This window comes from Elaeis guineensis, chromosome 16, assembly GCF_000442705.2.
Source record: "Elaeis guineensis isolate ETL-2024a chromosome 16, EG11, whole genome shotgun sequence".
NCBI lineage: Eukaryota > Viridiplantae > Streptophyta > Magnoliopsida > Arecales > Arecaceae > Elaeis > Elaeis guineensis.
In genome coordinates this window covers 31,927,451-31,946,271 of record NC_026008.2, presented here as the reverse complement: position 1 = coordinate 31,946,271, position 18,821 = coordinate 31,927,451, and the positions used below count along the sequence as shown (strand labels likewise).

The 18,821-nt window shown below is 37.3% G+C and overlaps 1 protein-coding gene across 1 annotated transcript; it reads right to left on the bottom strand.

Moving 5' to 3' along the window:
• Nucleotides 1–6,799: 6,799 nt before the first annotated feature.
• On the bottom strand, nt 6,800–18,203 carry LOC109506704 (V-type proton ATPase subunit e1). Its single transcript, XM_019855290.2, has 3 exons — nt 17,978–18,203; nt 9,335–9,382; nt 6,800–7,089 (listed from the first exon to the last, which is right to left on the bottom strand). Exons 1-3 carry the CDS (start codon nt 18,073–18,075, stop codon nt 7,023–7,025), a joined length of 213 nt encoding a protein of 70 aa, XP_019710849.1. The 5' UTR covers nt 18,076–18,203; the 3' UTR covers nt 6,800–7,022.
• Nucleotides 18,204–18,821: the final 618 nt, after the last annotated feature.

The window sequence follows — 18,821 nt, the reverse complement described above, 5'->3', positions numbered from 1 at the left end:
AAAAAATTTATAACATTAATTTCAGAATAATATAACCTAATAGTTGATTATAAAATTATTTTAACAAAAAAATATACAAATATCACAACTATCGAGAGATATATATATCAAGATATTGGGGTCTCTTACGCATTCGTCTCTCGTAAACGCATGTCATCTTTGACCGCTAGCGTGATGGCTCAGGCGTGGTATCGATCGGCAAGGAGGGTGGTAGAGGCTCGCTCAAACTCTGTGATAGAGACGCATCATCTACGGGGAGGTCGAAGTCTGAGAAGTTAAGGTATAAGGTATACTGGGCATATAAAGATGTATTCAGATCATCCACCGATGGTATAGTCTAAAGTCGTCTATCCTCTGAGATAACTTGCATAGTATCAACAAGGCCGTTTATAATATCGGCAAGTGGTCAATCCTTGCACCCAATAGGGACCGAATGGAAATCGCTTCTTGCCATATAGTATAGCGACGTGATCCTTTGAAACTGTCATTATGAAAAAATAAATGAATATTATTCATAAGTATACCAATAACAACGTAACAAAATGAGACAAAAGCAAAATATACTTATGATAATATCCATCATGCTGCTCGAAGCACGAACCTCATCTCGGGCCGCTCACTCATCAATGGTGAGATGAATCGCCTAATGATGCTCCTATGCCACTGCAGATATGGATCACAATAATTCATCATGGGAAGCATGGGTGGACCAGCCACAATCAAATCCTCCCGTTATTCTCATGCGTCAATATACTCCCGATGCTCTTGAACCCAATCATGGTGATGCCGCCCTCATCAATCCAAATGGTGGAGAGCATCATGAGTGTCACATGGTGGGAGGACATCCTGATGCATGCCAAACTATCGCATCACGCACTCCGGACAATAGATCTCCACGATGTCGAAGCAAATAAGAGTGCGTGTATCCTCCATATATGCTGATCTGATCGGCATACCTCAGATAATGCGATCAATATCTTTGGTGTGTAAGGCACTCACAGCATCTGATCATCATGCTACCGATCTAGCTGATCCCTATAATATATGACTGTGTGTGGTACTGGATTGCTAACACCAATCAATCAAGTCCTCCACCTGTTCAAAAAAAGTCACTATGTTATTATGTGAAAATATGCAATCATTTATCATATAAAATCAGTGCTACTAGTTACATACCCGCATCCTAGTGGATCAGCCTAATCATGCTGTACGCCACCAAATGGACCCTCAAAACTAGCATCATCCACATCTAATGGAATATGTCTTACTACATCACCTCCCGCTGTCGGTTGGTAGGCTCTTACCCTGGGAAGCATCCGATCTAACTGTCTGACATGTAAATGCTCCCAGACCCAAACTGAAGCAACACCAATGGCCCTGCTATCTTACGTGCATCTGGTCTGGTGGCCCTACAGAGCTTGCGTTATAAGAAGGCTAACGCAGCGCTGCCCCAACTCTACTACCCACATGCATCGAGATCACATAGCAGGGGTAAGTACAATAACTGCATATGAAAACTGGACTTATCAGTGAATAGGTGACCACCGATAAGACAAAGAATACATGTCCGTGCATGCCTCCATACGGTCTCATCATCTGCATCATCCAGTAAGTGGTGGAATGTATCGCAAAGCTAGTGAAATCTCAATGAAGACCCCGAGAATATTGTCTCTGGTAGTCTAATCCCAAGCAACTACTCACAGAGATCTGACCAAATGATCTACGTAGTATTGGTGATAGCAGGCCCATGCACTCGTAATCTAAGGAGAACAGCAATGTCCTGCAATGTGATCATCACCTCTCCGACACAGAGGTGGAAAGTGTGAGTCTCCTGACGCCATCACTTTACCATAGCTATAATGAAGGCCCAATCAAACTGTATGCCATAAACTTTAAAAACTCCATAAAAATCAGCCACATGAAGATACTCTATAATCCTTTGATGTGGCTGCCAGGCATGCATCGTGGTGGAGCCTCTGTGTTTGCAGCGCAGGGGTCCCATGTTCTCCCCAGAAAATATACTGTCACTACGGTGTCGAGTCTAAAGATAGAGCATGATAGGGTCAATCGGCCCCGGATGCACGTCGGAGTCTGAACTAGCCATATCTGAGGTGCAATGTAAAGACAAGTGTACGACGAAGATAGTAAGAACATTAAATAACCAATATTAACAATATGATCATTTCATATATTTTTTCAAATGTTTATATGATATGATTACATAATCAAAATAGTTTAAAAAAAATACAAGCATTACATAAAGATAGTCCACATGAAAAATAAAGATAAATCAGTGCCGTTGCAGACATCTACACCGATTATGCCCTATCTTCTTGCACAATCTACACCGTACAATATTTTGACGCTCCATTGCATCCATATCATTTCAAATCCTCCTTGATTGTGGATGTCCCTTTCCTTGTCTTCTTATAAATGGGTACGATATGAGTCTCAATGCAGTTCACTCAGGCCAATAATGCAGACTCTTTGGAGGATGGAAGGTAAATGCATATGACTGCTCATAATATGCAATAGTATAACAGTCATCAATGAATTGCTTCCAGTCTAAGTTCTCGCTGGTACAAACAGTAAACAAATGAGAACATGGATAATGTAGTAACTGTCACTTCCTACATACGTATGTGCATGCCCCTAAGTCGATTGTCTATGTATAATCAGGTTCATTGGAGCTATAATGCCTTCGTTTCAATCGAATCTCATACAAATCCGGTTGGTTATTGTACTTAATCACATAATGCTCCCTAGACTTCAGCTACCATCCATTTAACTTTCATCTAATTTTATCTGTGAATATCCTGTCGGCCTCCTATCTTCGTGTTACAATTGCACATCTGATGCTGAACCACTTCGACAAGCGTTCGAAGAAAAGACAAATAAGAGCAGTTATGGGCAATAAGCGAGCCCCCATCAATACTTTATTGAAGCTTTCAGATAGATTGATATTCATTATTTCATACCTACATCCATCTGTGTCATGCACCAGCGTCCATTTACTCAGATCATCAAGTGGATATGTTTTCAGATATTGAAAGCAATTGGGCCATGTTCTCTCAATGTGTTGCATGCTTCGATCAAACTTTCAGGGCTGATTTTGCTTTGCAGTTTGATGAAAATAAGCTAAAAATGCAACATCCTGAAATAGATCATTTATGTTAGCCTTAATATGTCTAAGACATAATCTATGATACCCATATGGTGCCATCCATCCAACAAATTCATCTGAAACAGCAGCTAATATTCTTTTATATCAATCTGAAATTATACCAATCTCCATATGATCACGTGCCATATAATAGCGCAAATGCCATAAAAATCATAACCAATTACTACGATTCTCACCTTCATAAATGATAAATACTAGAGGATAGATACTCTCATTTCCATCTCTTTCCATAGCTATCATGAGAGTACCCTTATATCGACTGTATAGATGCGTTGCATCAATACTAATCAGTGGACGACAGAACTGAAAGCCCTGAATGCATGGACCAAATGCCCAAAAAACTCGATGGAACACCTCTGTGTTTGTCTCTGTTGTAGAAAATTTTGCAAAATCTACCATGGTCCCCTTATTGGCACGATGAACTGTAGTTAGCCAAGGACCCAATGCATTATAGGACTCTGTCCAATCTCCAAACAGCTCGTCCATAACAAGTTGTTTCGCTATCTACGTCTTTCTATAAGATGCCTTGCACTGTTATGCATCACGTACATAAACCTGGCAGGCTGATATGGATATAGATATTTTTGCTCTAATTGATCCTCTAATGACATCAATAATTATGCGTGCATCAAGCTATAGATGATCTCGCATTACATCTGTATTCAAGCATGTGTGTGGCCCTTTATATATCGTAATCTCCCATCGCTACATCTTGGTCCGAAGGAATGCACGGAGATGCCAACTACAAATATCAGACTGTTTACACACGGTGCTCCATTTAACTCTATCTGACTCGATGATTTTGTAAAGATGATGGGTGCAAATGGTATATTATTTCACAATACGTTGGACTTGTTCTTTCAACCAAAATACCATTTTCTTTCTTGACTCTTCATTTCCCCCAAAGAATGGATGTTTTGGCAATGCTCTATAAGATGCGGCCTCATCGTCGTCGGATGTATCAACTAACCTGAATTCAAGAACAAGGGGTGCCTCATATGGTGGAACATCCTCTTCTGCACTAGATTCTCCACTATCACTGCCATCAGACTTTGCATCATCATCCTCATCTTCATCGTCAGTAGGATTAGGATCATAACTAACAGCGGCTTTATTTTTAAATAAAGTTATCTTAGTCATTACAGTTTCCAATCCTCCTAGTCCGGCACATATTGTATATGGCTGATTAAGTGATACAGGATTGTAAAATTCATGCTCCACGTGCTCTACGATAGCTGCAACATAACTAGGATCAGTACCCGTATCATCAAATACGGTATTATATGAATATTGATATGTCGACTTTGTACCTATCATGTACTGAGGACTACTAATCACGGATGTTGCTGGTCTACCAATGGTACATACAGGAGTACCTCCGTACTCATATCCAGCTTCATCGACCATTGGAGTTGTATCAGGTGAAAACCCATACATCTCCGACTGCACAAGTGGGGTGATACAGCCTGAGACACTAATATGCTGTTCGCCACTGTCTGAAACTCTTATTGTTGCTGGCTCAATAAAAATTTCAACCGCTCAAAAAATCTCCTCTGATGGGATGCCCAAGATGGTATTCGTGTTCTGATCATCTTCAATAAGTACAGCCAAATACTGTCCAATGATATGCATCGAAAATCTATATAATAGGAAAACTCCACAATGATTGAGTTCCATTCAGTGACAGCATAGCAGACTCGCACAAGTTCTAGATATGTTGCGTTACGATCTTTCATGATCATCCGGATCCTTCCACCATCATAATATGCACCGTTAGCATTCTAATTGATCCTCACATCCCAATGGAAGATAACAGTGATAAGATTTGGATCCATTTTGTTGAAAATTATTGTGAGAAGTAACTGCATGAACATATAAATAGATGTTCACTAGAAGGAAGTACTTAATATTTAAAATGACTTATATAATAAATACATCCTATCATCGCTGTCTGATAGGTAAAGTTAGTTCCTATTCTATTCAAGAATTGCATTAATTCTATAGGTAATTATGGTAATCAATCGATGCGCAATAAGGGCCGAAAAAGATTTTGGCAGTATTTTTCCTTAGTTCTCCCCACACGATTGAAAATGTGAGGAGAACTAAAAAAAAATGTTGTCCAAAATTTCTTTCGGCCTCTATTATGCATCGATTGATTATCATAATTACTTATAAAATTAATTGTCATTCTCAAACTGTCCAAATTGAACAATCAATTGACCAATATACATAATTCTCCCATCTATATAAAAAAATATAACTGTACAGGTGTTTTAAAATATATACATTAATCAAAAGACGAATCTATGATTTCATGTAATGCAAAATTTTTAAAAAATATAGACTTAACTGGCTTATAATCCAATACTTATAGTGGTAGGGCCACGAATCCCATGAGATTTTGGTCCCAGCCAACCAAACAAGTTCAAATAAAAAATTATTTTGATAATTTATATATAAATAAATATTATATTTATGTTAAATTACCTTCCTCCTGTATAAATTACCTTTCGTTATAAAAGTATAAATAAATATTATAAAAATAAATTTATAATTCAAATAAAAAATAAATCATAAAAATAAAAAAAAAAAAACCTTGAGTGCCTCTCTGGATGGGGGTGGGACGGTGCAACGAGGAATGCCGGTGGCATACGCTGGAGAGGAGGGGGACGGGCCGAGAGAAGAGGAAGAGCCGAAGATCGAACGGGAGAGAGAGGGGAAGGGGGGTTTCTCCTGTCGCAGATCGCCGAGAGAAGAGGGGCTGACGGTATGTCGGAGAGAAGGATGGAGACGGACCGAGAGGAGGGCCGGTTGTATGCCAAAAAGGAGGGGTACAACTATTGAAATTGAGAGAGAGGGGTCGGGATTTTCACACCGAAAGGAGGGAGGGCCGTTAGAAAAGAGGGAGGAGGATCCGTCTACACCAAAGACTGAGCCACCCTCCACTAAGGCGACTAATAGAGTTATACTATGGAAGGGTAACTCGTATAGTCGCCCTTCCAAAAAGCAATTTTTCTTTGCTGACTCACTCTTTCACATGACATTATTTTGATAATTTTTTTAAAATTAATCATAAATAGATAAAAAATTATTAAAATATTAACTCCAGGAGCACCAACTCAAGCCCCAAGAGTTCTGCTCGCCGTCTTCTTCCTTCTCTGTCACACGTAGGGTTCCACTCCACTCTGAGCCCCAACTCCAACACCTAATCTCCCCGGTCTCTACTAGGATGAAAGCAAGTAGAACAAAATTCTCAAGCGGACAGCTCACAAAGGACAAGTTGGAAGCCAAGCAGTCAACTACTCCTGAGATTATTACTATTTGAATAGTGCAATTAAATAGGATTGAGATAAGGATTGGATGTACTACAGGAGAGGACTGGCATGCCCAGCAAAAACACATGAACACAATTATCTGTTTCTCTGGTTTTCCATGCTGACTAACCTGATTTGATGGATTAAACTGAAGCCTGACATACAACCCGTACATAGGAAAACTCCCAATATATATAGACCTTTTGAGCACATTCAATTCACCCTTGGACAAAATTCACATTTGCAAAAATTATAAAACAACAACAACAACAACAAATGGCCACCTTTTAAGAACTCGGTAGGAACATTTGAAGTCAACATTCATTTGATCAGCGACGCACTACATGAATACAGGTATGTGAAGATACCTCCAATACAAATTATTACTAGCAATACACTTCCCTTGGCTCAAAGGGAGGAATATCTAAAATCGTACACCAAAGATTTTCTCAGGCAGCGCTGCAGTCTGAAATGAGACATGACGCTGAATGACAGCAAATAGCAATTATTTTTTGACAAGAAGTTCACTCTCCTTCACTAAGGACAGGAACAATCAGTGGCTTCAGCTGTGCAAGATATACGATTGCCCACCTAATATGAAAAATATATTGAAACAAATGTTTAAATCAGAGCAAACGACTTAATAAGATAATTGTTAAGGAAATATTCCCCATTGTCACGTTAAACTTGTTTGGTGAACTGTTCCTTTTCTCAAGAAAAATTTCAGATTCGGCAGTTTTTCACTCAAAAACTAGAAAAAATAAACAAATTTTGGAAAAAAGTAAAGCAATCCATGAAAGCCATAAAAAACATGCACATTTAATGTATTGAATATTTTGGAATCACTGGATGTATTGTTTTAGTATATTTGGATCAAAAATCTGAAATTTAAAATTAAATAACAAAAATCATTAGAAATACAATATAATTTTGTTATACATCATGCTAAAGTGTAATTTGGTGTTTAATTATTTAATAGAAATCTAATTTCTAATAGATAACTATGTATACTTGAAAGTATAACAATATATCGATATCAACATAATATATAGAAATTATGATATAGAGAATTTGCTAATATAACTTCACTTAGATCTACTTCTTTATAATATTTGAGCTCAAAACTCATAGATCCAAGCTCAACACATATGAATGTACTCTCAGGGGTAAAAATAGGGGAATAAACAATTTTTCTTCCTTTTCCTTCTATTTTTTTATTTCCTCTCGAATTTCTAAAAGCTGAAGTCTAATGTCATTCCAATGTTCTAGAAAATTGCAAAACATCTCTACTTGATCCTGAAGCTCTTTTAAAGGCTGCATTTACTGTTCATCATTAGGTAGCACATCTAGGTTATAGATTATCCATTCTTAATTGCCGCCCCACAACCCACTTTCAGCCAGAATTCTTCCCATCCTTGTTCTCAAAAATAAATGGCTTTCTCGTCTTTTCCCATCTAATCCTTGACATAATTGACAGGGTAGAATTACTCTTTTCTTTATCATCCATGCTTGCATCTATTTATCTGTATACATATGTATATATACATATATGTATATCTATGTATGTATATACATAAATGCTGCATCATGCTACACAATAATAGCATTATTATTGCAACATAAATTAGCCATTGTGTAGCTGGTGGTCTTAGAGGAAAAAGATGCCATAAGGGAGATTTTAGAAAGTTTGCAATGTCAGGGAAACCACAGTTCCTAAAATCCAAGGTTACTGGAAGAAACCTCAAAAGAGGGTAGCAACATCCCATATATAAGAATGAACGTTAAGGAACCTTACAGTCAATTCCCAGCATGAAGCTGATACATTGACCGTGCCATATTTGTATAGCACGTCCAAGCATCTAAACCGCTCCTAAAGATATTGCTCCTTCAACTCAGATGAAAGGGCATGGATGTTGAAATTTATGAATGAGAGTTGTTCAATTGATTTCTAAAACTAGGGTTTTATATTCACCAGGTTGTTCAAAAGTTTGGATCAAGATATTTGTAGAAATGCAGGCAAACGTGAAATCCTCAATGGTACATTCTTTATTACCATTTAGTGATCATTTGTGAAGTCAAAGAAAAATGTGCTAGTAAAACATTCATGAAATTATCTCCTATAAATATGCTTGTGCAAAAATTGTGGCCCAGAATCTGCAAGCAACTAAAAACCTAATCTTATATAAAACCAAAATTTGAATATTAACATGGAGAACATTTCAAATACAGGAACAAGTCAGGGAGTTTAGGGATTTATTTAGGGAAGGTGGCAGCCAAGTGCTTATACTATTTAATCTTATCAAAAACTTTAGAGGATCGATGGATATTAATATAATATCAGGAACATTGTTAGTCATGAAAGTAAAAAACTTTAAGAACCCCTGCACCTGTAACCAAGAAATTCCATGCAATTTGCTAAGCAGGAAGCAGGATACTAGCAGAAGTAAATCCAACTTCAATTCAGCAAATTTCTTTAAGGCAACAAACATTGCAAAGCAGAGACCACTGGCTTTCATTAGGAAGCATGGCCTGGAGGGCCTCGCATTTCTTTTCCCCGGGGGCAGGGGAATGAGCATGTTGTAAAATAAGAGAAGCTATGATGAAACATCTACATTGTAATTCACCTTTTACTTTTTTGGTTTTTTTTCACTGAGTACCTCAAAAATAGGCTGCCAAAGCCTACGATGCCATATATCGGGAATAAAAGAAAGAACAAAAAATGGGAGACTCTAGCAGCTGCACATGCATCGCACGTGCTAGGCTATAGTTAGAATGATGCGGAAGAATGTATTGAATACTGAACTTAAGCAAATGCAAAAAAAATGCAAGAACTTACATCATCCAACAACAAACTACTGCTGTGACAACCAGTGTAAAATGGAACCTGCATCACCAAATTGAATCAGTCATATGACAATGAACTTGGGAAACTTCTTCTGAAACTATCAAAACTGTAGATATGTCTGCCAAAGATGCTTAAGAGTTGTGGTTTCCAAAATAAATCACAAAATACACACCAAAGCTGCTTGACACGATAGTAAAATTTCAGAATAACTGGCACAATCCTCCAAATATGGTCATTTAACCATAATCACACTTGACAGCAATCTAAACATTTGATGATCCAAATATAAATTTACTATTAAATCTTTGAGGTATGCTGATATGATAAATCTTATGGAAGTGTTTAGCTTAACAAGTCTATTTTGGAAAATATTTCAGGCATCAAAAAGCCTTACATGAGATTATATAATGTCAATCTATATTTTGATCATTTAACTTGGTTACCAATGGTTACAATATTTTTATTTTGACTCCATAGTTCAAAATACTTAAGCCATCAAGTCATTGGGTAAACATTATAAAAGCATAGTCTTTCATTTTCATTTATTATGTTCTCCTCTTCATGACAATTCTATTGCTGCAATTATGAGACATCGATTTGTTTAACATAGTTCCAATCTTCTTAGGGCCTATGTGGATGATTAGGCTGAAAATCACATTGGATTTGTAGATTGGACTAGTACAACCAGCCAGATAATATGAATACATGCTGGTACCCAAGAGTGGCTCGGGTGCAGGCCAGCTTGAATCCCATAGGAAGCAAAAAATGACCTGCTGATTTAATGGGATTTTCAGCCCAATCATCCAAATAGACCCTTAATGGGCCAAATTAGTTAAGGCTTTTTGTAAGATGTGACTCTGGATTTTATCCAAGAAAAGAGATACAGTGCCTTAGCTATCCTATTAACTATTTTCAAAAATAAAGTTAGTTTTATGGCCTTGTTCCTCATCGGAAAGCTCATCCTATATTAATAACGATATTGTCTTGATGCATCAACATCAATGCTTGAATGGGTCAACATCCAAATACTTTATCAGGATGCCTTTAACCCCTTTTGAATTTTGTTTTTTGTTTCTTATTGCTTTTCTAGTTTTTCATGATTCTTAAGATCTTGTTAGCCTCTTAAATACATGCAGTACCTGAGTGCCCCTTCCTGCAAGTTTTTAATGAATTTTTCCTCCCTCTTAATTTCTCCATCTTTATATCTGATCCTCTCTAAGCTCCCGCTCATGACTAAATGAACAATACAAAAGAAAGCCACAAGAAGCCCTCCTTTTTTATGTGCACGACCCTGCTGTCTCAACTAGTGAGCCGACCAAATCCAACTAGTACCAACCAAGAAAACCTTGACATCTTGATTCAAGAGAGAACTAGTGCCCTGGATGCATTCCAAGTACCATTCTCTCATCAGAATAGTCTTTTACCAACATCTTACTGGACATGTCAGGATAGGAATCCTTGCCTATATTGCTACATCATTGAAAGGTTGATTTTTTTTTTTTTTTTTTTTTTTGTGATTAAATAAGTAAAACATCAATGGCATGGACTTGCTAGCTCATCAAGTTGTTATTTTATGTGCATGACCAATTTTTTTCATAATTGTTAAGGTTTAGTTCTACCATCCCTAGCTCAAATTCTTTCTTTCAAGTCATCCATGACTATCCTTGTTAATCAAACATGTACTTCACATGTTAAGCTGCCATAAGATGGTACCGTTTATCATTGCAAGTGGCGTAAGGTGACTCCCAAGGATCGCCAACTCGGAATCGGACACCGTGCTAGCCAGCCAGCAGTACGAGTCGGTACGCTCCCGTATCGGACCGTATTAGACCTGAACCGATATAGAAATGAGGGATGAACCAGGAAGGAAAAGAGAAAAAGAGAGGGGGGAGGGAAGGAATGGGTGGCCAGCGGAGATACCTACAGTGGCCACCGAAGGGCCACAGAAGCCTCCCAGACTCCACAGTCCTCGGCAACAGAAATTGAGAAGAGAGAGAGAGGAGGTAAGGGAGGGGAAGGCAGTAGGGAGGTTGCTGTGACCATCGGGCGGCTCAAAACCCCCTGCAGCCATTGCAGGTTCGAAACAGAGACTTCACCCCTATTTCATCAGATTTTTAAAAAATAAATCAGATACACAATGAAGCCGACAATGGGTTTGCCGGCTTCACTTAAAAAATCCAACGAAATAGTGAAACCGACAATAGATTTGCCGGCTTCACTTCCGGCTTCACTTAAGTGAAGCTGGCAAGCTCATTGCCAGCTTCACTATGTATCGAATTTTCATTACCAGCTTCACTATGTGTCGGATTTTTTAAAAAATCCAATGAAATAGGAGATAAACCCCTGTTTCGAACCTGTGGCGGGTTTTGGGCTGCCCGACGACCCTCCAATGGCCTCCCCACCACTTTCCCCTCCTTCCTCGCCCCTCTCTTGCCCCATTTCTATCTCTTTCTCTTCTCAATCTCTCATCGAGAACCACGGAGATTAGGAGTCTCAACGGCCCTTCGACAGCCTTGGTGGGCCATCATCGGCCTTTTCCCTCTCTTTCCCTCCCCCCTCTCTCTCTTTCTCTCTTTCCTTCTCCCTCGCTTCGTTTTCACCGGCATTCCAAATCACACGTCTGAACCGCATCGGTTAGCTGCTAGTATAGTTCAACATGCCCTGAACCATCCGATTCGGTAAACCATAATTGACTCCTACCTATGAATTTTTCTCTCAAGTTAGTCATGCTAACCATGTCTAATAACTTGCAGTTCTATATGCAAAGTGGCAAAGTGCCCTTCAATTAACACTTGGCCTCCTTAGTAGACATATTCAGGGCCTTGTTCTTTATCTAAGTGTTAATTTTCTATCAACTACAAGATAATATACAAAGTTTTGACACACTTTAATGATTTAATGAAATGAAGAAAATCTCGTCTACCCACTCAAGGATTCATTCAAGAGTACTATGACAAGAACTTCACCCATTTGATGATGCAACGTTACTTGGATACTCTCATTCATCTTCAAAAATTTCTCTTGACACAAATCTACAAGATGGATATATGTCAAAAACTTTAAATACCTACTAGAATATTGGATTCTGATATTTAAGATTGGTTGAAAGTCAAATTCTTCGAACACTTAGTCTCTCTCATATTAATCTTGTAATAATTAGAAGTAGGATCTAGTAGTTCTGGATGGGGGCATTAAAAACATGGCAAAATTTCATAAAGCTTTAGTTCTTGACCTATTTGAAAGTCTAATAAGAAATATTTATTATTATAGAAATTGTAAATTGCAAATTATTAATCTCAAAATTCATGTTTTACATTGAAGACCAATTTCAAATTCTACAAATCATCAATAAAATCACTAGCATTATACCATTTTCACACACTTTCAACCACTTTTCACATATGAAATAAAGAGCATCACTGCTATGACTACTTGAGTAATCAATTCCAAATAAGTTAGCCCTACCATCCCTTTCAGTTATATGCTAGCTAAAATGACTTCACAAATATTATTTTTTCATATTTTCATTTCTAGAACATGGAATGACTAATTATACGACTTAATTGAAATTATTGGTTCTCTTATGTATTGATGTATCTTGTATGTTCACTCTTGCCATGTATGATACTTGGATACGTATTTGAAGCTGATTCTCATGTTCATGTCCATCCAACTTGGTGGTGAAGAGGACTTCAACTTACCCAAATTTTAGTCATCAAATTTGTGCTAAATTCATTAATCCAATCGATCTGAAGGGTGCCTTTATTATGGGGTCTAAGATGCTACACCGCCAAGTGTCCTTTGTCTTATGAAACCATGTATATGCTCAAGTAATTTTGTGTGCTTTGTTTACTTTCATGAGTCATCCTTCATTGTTCGTTTGACATCATTCTTCTCCAACAAAATAGCAAGTGCTTTTGTTATTCTCATAAAATATTCATTCATTAAGATAGCTACAGTCCGACCCAATGTCAATGATAATGCTTCCAATGATGCACATTTGAAGCAATTCTTTACATTTTCAGAAGAGACTTGGCATCTTTTACTAACTTTCGAGTATCAAGCTTGTATTCTATCTCCAAAGATACAAGTCCTTTTTTAAAAAGAAATAATAACTATCACTAATCAGTGATGCCACCTACAATAGTGAAGCTTCATTCGAGATTTCATCGCACATCATAAGCTTTGTTACCATCTGCTTGTCACTTTAGCATGCAATTGGCTTTCTTAAAGTGGCAATGATGTGTTCAGCAAGTTTCTTAATGCCCCACAGTCCTTTCATTAAGTGAATTTCCTGTAAATCGTCAAAATAACTTTATCATCCTAACATTAGAATAGTTCTGCTCCACATCCATTAAACAACTATTAAGAAAAAATGCTTTAAACAACATGATTCTTAAGTGGTTCCCAACATGAGTTTGAGATAAGAGGCCTCTGGATCCTCTAATACTCTATGGTCATGAGATTATTTTTCTCAAAGATACTTGCTCTCATAATGGAAACACAACTCATCTCAAATCAACACCGTTGTATGGTAGACAGCCATATTGCTGGCACATTAATGAAAGAAAATCTAAGGTTTTGGCACATTAATGGTAATATATGTCCAAACCAACTTGGCATCACCAGCTTGCAAGTGGCTTGTTTGAGCAACCATGACATTGTGCTTGTAATGCTAGCATTCAAGCATGTCAGTGCTCCTCAAACTATTCAGTCATTAACTAATTGATTTTCTTATATTGCAACAACATAGGACCTCATCCGAAAAAGCTAGCCAAGAAAGTGTTATTTGGGTTCCTTGGCCCCATATAAATACCTGTGATCTATCTGGTGCATAACCAATATAGGATTAAACACAACTGTACGGGTCCTCACAAGCTCCTCATGTTTAAGCCCTAGCATCCTAGCTCGGCTAGGCATCCAAATCCATTCAAATCTAATTATAAGTCCAATCACAAATGCCATGACCAGCTTGTGGTCAGCCTAAATAGGCTCATGCTGCAATATCCCCTATTCCATATGGGCTATGGACTAGGTCCATTTTGATATCATTGGTAACGACCCAAGATCTCATCCAAAAAGACTAATCAATAAGGTGTTATTTGGGTTCCTTGACCCTATATAAGTACTCAAGATTTATTTAGTGCAAAACCAATATGGAGTAAACACGCCCGCGCTAGTCCTCACATACATAATCTTCAATATCTTTATGGAATTACCAATTGCACTCCCTTGTCTTTCACCTTTCCACAAAGACTAGTCTAGGGCCTCCAATTATAACAATTTGGCTGGATACCAAATACAACTACGCCACAGGCTTGATGATTAAATGTCTTCTTGAGATACAGAAATGAGAACACAATCTGTTGTCCCAGTTCATTACCAAAGGCTATAATAATGCATCATGGATAAATTTCTACCAGAGGTAATCTAGCCTCATCACCTTCTCTCAATGCCATGGTGAATATCCCAATCTCGCTATAAGGATACAAGCTTGTTTTTTTAATAAAATGATCCAAGTTTTCACATTGCAATCAAACTTTCTTTGATGAGTAGAAGGAGCATATTAGAATCCACTGCCACGTCATCCAACAATTCCCCCATGGTGGTATAACTTGCGCCTAGTCTTTTGAGTTGCTTGCAGACTGATTAAAATCACTATTACAAACTAAGCAGCCACTAAGCACTCAATGGTTAATTTCTAACACGGCAACAAGGAAGATATTAGATAAGCTCAGAGCAGACTACATGAGATAAGCACTGGATGATTAAGAGGGACTAGAGGAGTCTCCCTTTGAAATCCGTTGTGCTGATGAATTGTTCCTAGTCAAAATTCTTCCCTGTTAAAACCTTCAACCTTTTCAATTTTCCTTTTCCATATAACAGCCTTCATGAAGTTCTTTTTAGTTTTTTCCATGCAGAAACGAATTGCCTCAAAAACACTTGCGAGCTACCTATGGCTAGTTAGCTACTAACCAAGCCACCAAATTAATATAGGCTTGTCTCTAGTATGACACATTAGAAGAAATCCTCCCCCTGGTTGTTTATGAGTAAGCCATAAAAGTTACCAGAATATGCAAACAAAATGGAAACTAACTATCCAAAGGGGTCAACTGATGCTGCACGATCAAAAACTGGTGCAGCAATAACTTCGTTCAAACATGTTTAAGGTAAAAAATACCCAAATAGGAAAGATGGCTTATGCATATATGGAAGAACAATTCAGTTTTCTTAGTTTAAGAATGAAAGGAAGGAAATTTTATTTTGTTAGACAACGCAGCTTGATATAGTACTAATACTAAAATATCAGAGGATGGGATACAATTTTGATGGCAATAACAACCATCATAGTCTTATATGATAGTATTTCTTTTATATTTTTTAGGGCTTATGTGAAAAGACATGACAAAAATGAAAGCTTTACCAACTTATAGATATATCAGTTAAAGAACTATCCAGTTTTCTTAGTTTAAGACTGAAAATGAAGATGTTTCATCTTGTTATGTAAAACAGCTTGACATGATGTCTAATCATAAAACATCAGCAGAAAGGATCCTAACTTAGGCTTAAGCATAACCATCATAGTTTCATATGGTAAAATTTCTTTATAGATTTTAAGGACTGATCTGAAAAGCCATCCCACAACAAAAGGTTTAGTATTTAATGTATTACATCTAGGGAGGTCCAAGTCCAAGAAATTATCAGAAATCATAAAAGAAGAAAACCATGAAGCCATGTCACACTTTAATTTCACTGCAGCCTCTATTGCATTTCATCATATAGTTCTCTAAGGAATTAAAGTTTATGTTTAGGTACAATAATGGCTCAACTTCATCTGATATCAAACCTTTGTTCATATCAAACCATTGACAAATCTATTCTTAATTACCCCACAAACATGGATCCATACCTACACAGCCAACATGAGATTCCTCATGTACAACTAACTCATATGGTATTCCAACTTACATGGTCCGACTCACAATCCTCTACAGATGCACTGTCACATATCTCTCACATGCCTCCCCCAGCCTCACTAAGCCTTACGGCATCTTCATGGGAAATCAATATAATTAACTTCATCAAGAGCTTTGCTAGAAGCTAATTAGAGCGGGCCTCTTGATGGGCTATTTGAGATTTATGTCAATATTTCATGTTATAGGCATGTTGTTTATCCTTAAAATTCATATAGAAGGATAAAGTGCCAAACATGCATTACAAAGAGTACAGGTATGCATCTGCCCTCCTTAGACCTTTCCCCCTTTGTTCGTTTTTCTTTACATTACATTATTCCATCCATTCTGACTGCTCTTCTGTATGTGCATCTTTTGTAGTTATTTTTTAGTTCTTTCTGTCTATAATTTCACCATCTTCCTTTTATATCATAAAATGTATTATCGCTTCTTTGTGTTGGGAACTCTATCATTTAGAGGTTTAGTTTTTCCAACTTGATCTTAGTTTTTTCATTATATATATTGACCAATATCTGATCTCATTTTTTCAACTATATTATGTGTCTTGACGTATGTATTTGTTATCATTGGTTCAGTTTCACTTCGTACTTAATGCACATGTAACTCTTGCTATTGCTCATTTATACCTAACTTTAACCAACAGCAGTACATTCATTGTTTACACATTTCATTGCTTTGATTTTCCATGACATGTTTACTATCAGTCTATGCACCACCTTATTTCTACCAAGAGAATCATGTGTTTGCTAATTTACAAAAGTTTATTTCATTATATCTTGACCTCTAACAGGTGCACCTCATTTATCAATGAAACATATTGGGATCTGATATACAGGTTCAACCATAATTAGCATAATCTGTACTGAAACCTCATCCACTAAATTGACCATTACAAATTTATAAAATAATTTGAACGAACTCACAGCATACCAATATGGTAAACAATCCCTGATTACTTAGGGCTTGTTTGCTATTGTTGTTGTTTTTGTGTTTTTGTTGCCCTACAAAGTAGTCGAATACCAGATGGAGATTAACACTGCAGATAGCATTTGCGCAAAACTTCTATTGTTCCTTGTTTTTACTTTCTGTTTTTCTGAAAGCAATAAATCTTTGCAACCTGAAGCTCTAAAGTTTTTGCCCAAAAAAGGAAAAAAAGGTCTATTTCGATTTTTTTCTTCGACTGTTCAAAAACAAAACAAAAAAAAGCGATAGCAAACACTTAATGATTTAGAAATTCTATGCCCAAAGTTTCAGCCCTCTCTCTCTCTCTCTCTCTCTCTCTCTCTCTCTCTCTCTCTCTATATATATATATATATATATATATATATATATATATATATATCTTGTGTTTGTGTGTTTGAAAAAGTGAAATATTTTGTCCATGGATGCAAAAACCTAAAAAAAAATAAACATCAAAGATGCTGATAAATCCAAAATTCGAAGATTATACCATAAATTTCTACCAATTATTATCCAAGGCTAAAGAAATTAGAACGTATCATCAGATCGCCGGCGGCGATCAAGACACAAGAATAGAATTTCAATTACAAAGACACGCCGGAATCCGAATAATAATTGAAGGTTTCGCTCGGATTTTTTGTCCTCCAAAATATCAATCCAAGACAAGAGAAGAGAGCAGGAGAGAAAAAGAGAGACGTACAGATTGGTGGAGGGGCCGCCGTTGCAGCAGAGGCGGACGAAGAGGGCGGCGACGACGCCCACCAAAAAGAAGATGAGGGTCGTCACCAAGAATCCCATCGCGATTTATTCCGATGAGTCCACGGAGATCTCCCACCCCTCGGAGCGGCGGCGAATCTGATTGGAGAAATTTGCAGGGTTCGAGGTCTCAAATTTTGGTTTCGGGAAAATTCGGGAAGGTTTGCCCGGTTGTGGAATTAGAGAAGGATGCCTACCTGCTGTTTTTCACCAAACATCATACAGCCTTACTTGCTAACGACCATATGACAACAGGGTTCGGGTAGTATCCGGAAGAATGATTCATCTTCTTTCGACCTCAGACACTGGGTCGGATTTTGCACAGCTTTCGAAGCATATTATCAGTTTCGTGATCTAATGCTGTGGAGGAAAAAAAAAGCCTCATACTTCAAAAATTATGCAAAATATCAAATGATGGCTAAGATTGTAAAAGACGATCAATTATTTTTTCATATGAAAAACACAATTCAGAACTATGACAATAAGAGGTACACATGTTTCCAACTCAACCCTAATAACTGTGTTGAATTGGCTAGATTGAATAATGTTAGTTTATTTGAGATCATTGCTTGATGTAATGATAAAAGTTTAGGTTGAAAAGTGTAATGGCATTGGCTCGAGTTATAGAATAATTATTTTGTGCAAAAAAATATCAAATGTCATGTCGGGGCTCAACATAGGCTTGAAACCGATTGAGTGATTGATGGCAAGGATGTTGCAATCCAGGTTCGTCGATTAAATATGGTGTCAAAGCCACGACGGTGATGCTTTCATGAGATATATATATT

Bases quoted from the DNA above. Each gene is read 5' to 3' on its own strand.
- LOC109506704 (XM_019855290.2), bottom strand. From the start codon at position 18,075: ATGGGATTCTTGGTGACGACCCTCATCTTCTTTTTGGTGGGCGTCGTC. The intron at 9,383-17,977 runs GTACGTCTCTCT...TTGGTGATGCAG, and splicing joins GGCGGCCCCTCCACCAATCT to GTTCCATTTTACACTGGTTG. The intron at 7,090-9,334 runs GTAAGTTCTTGC...TTTTCATATTAG, and splicing joins GTAGTTTGTTGTTGGATGAT to GTGGGCAATCGTATATCTTG.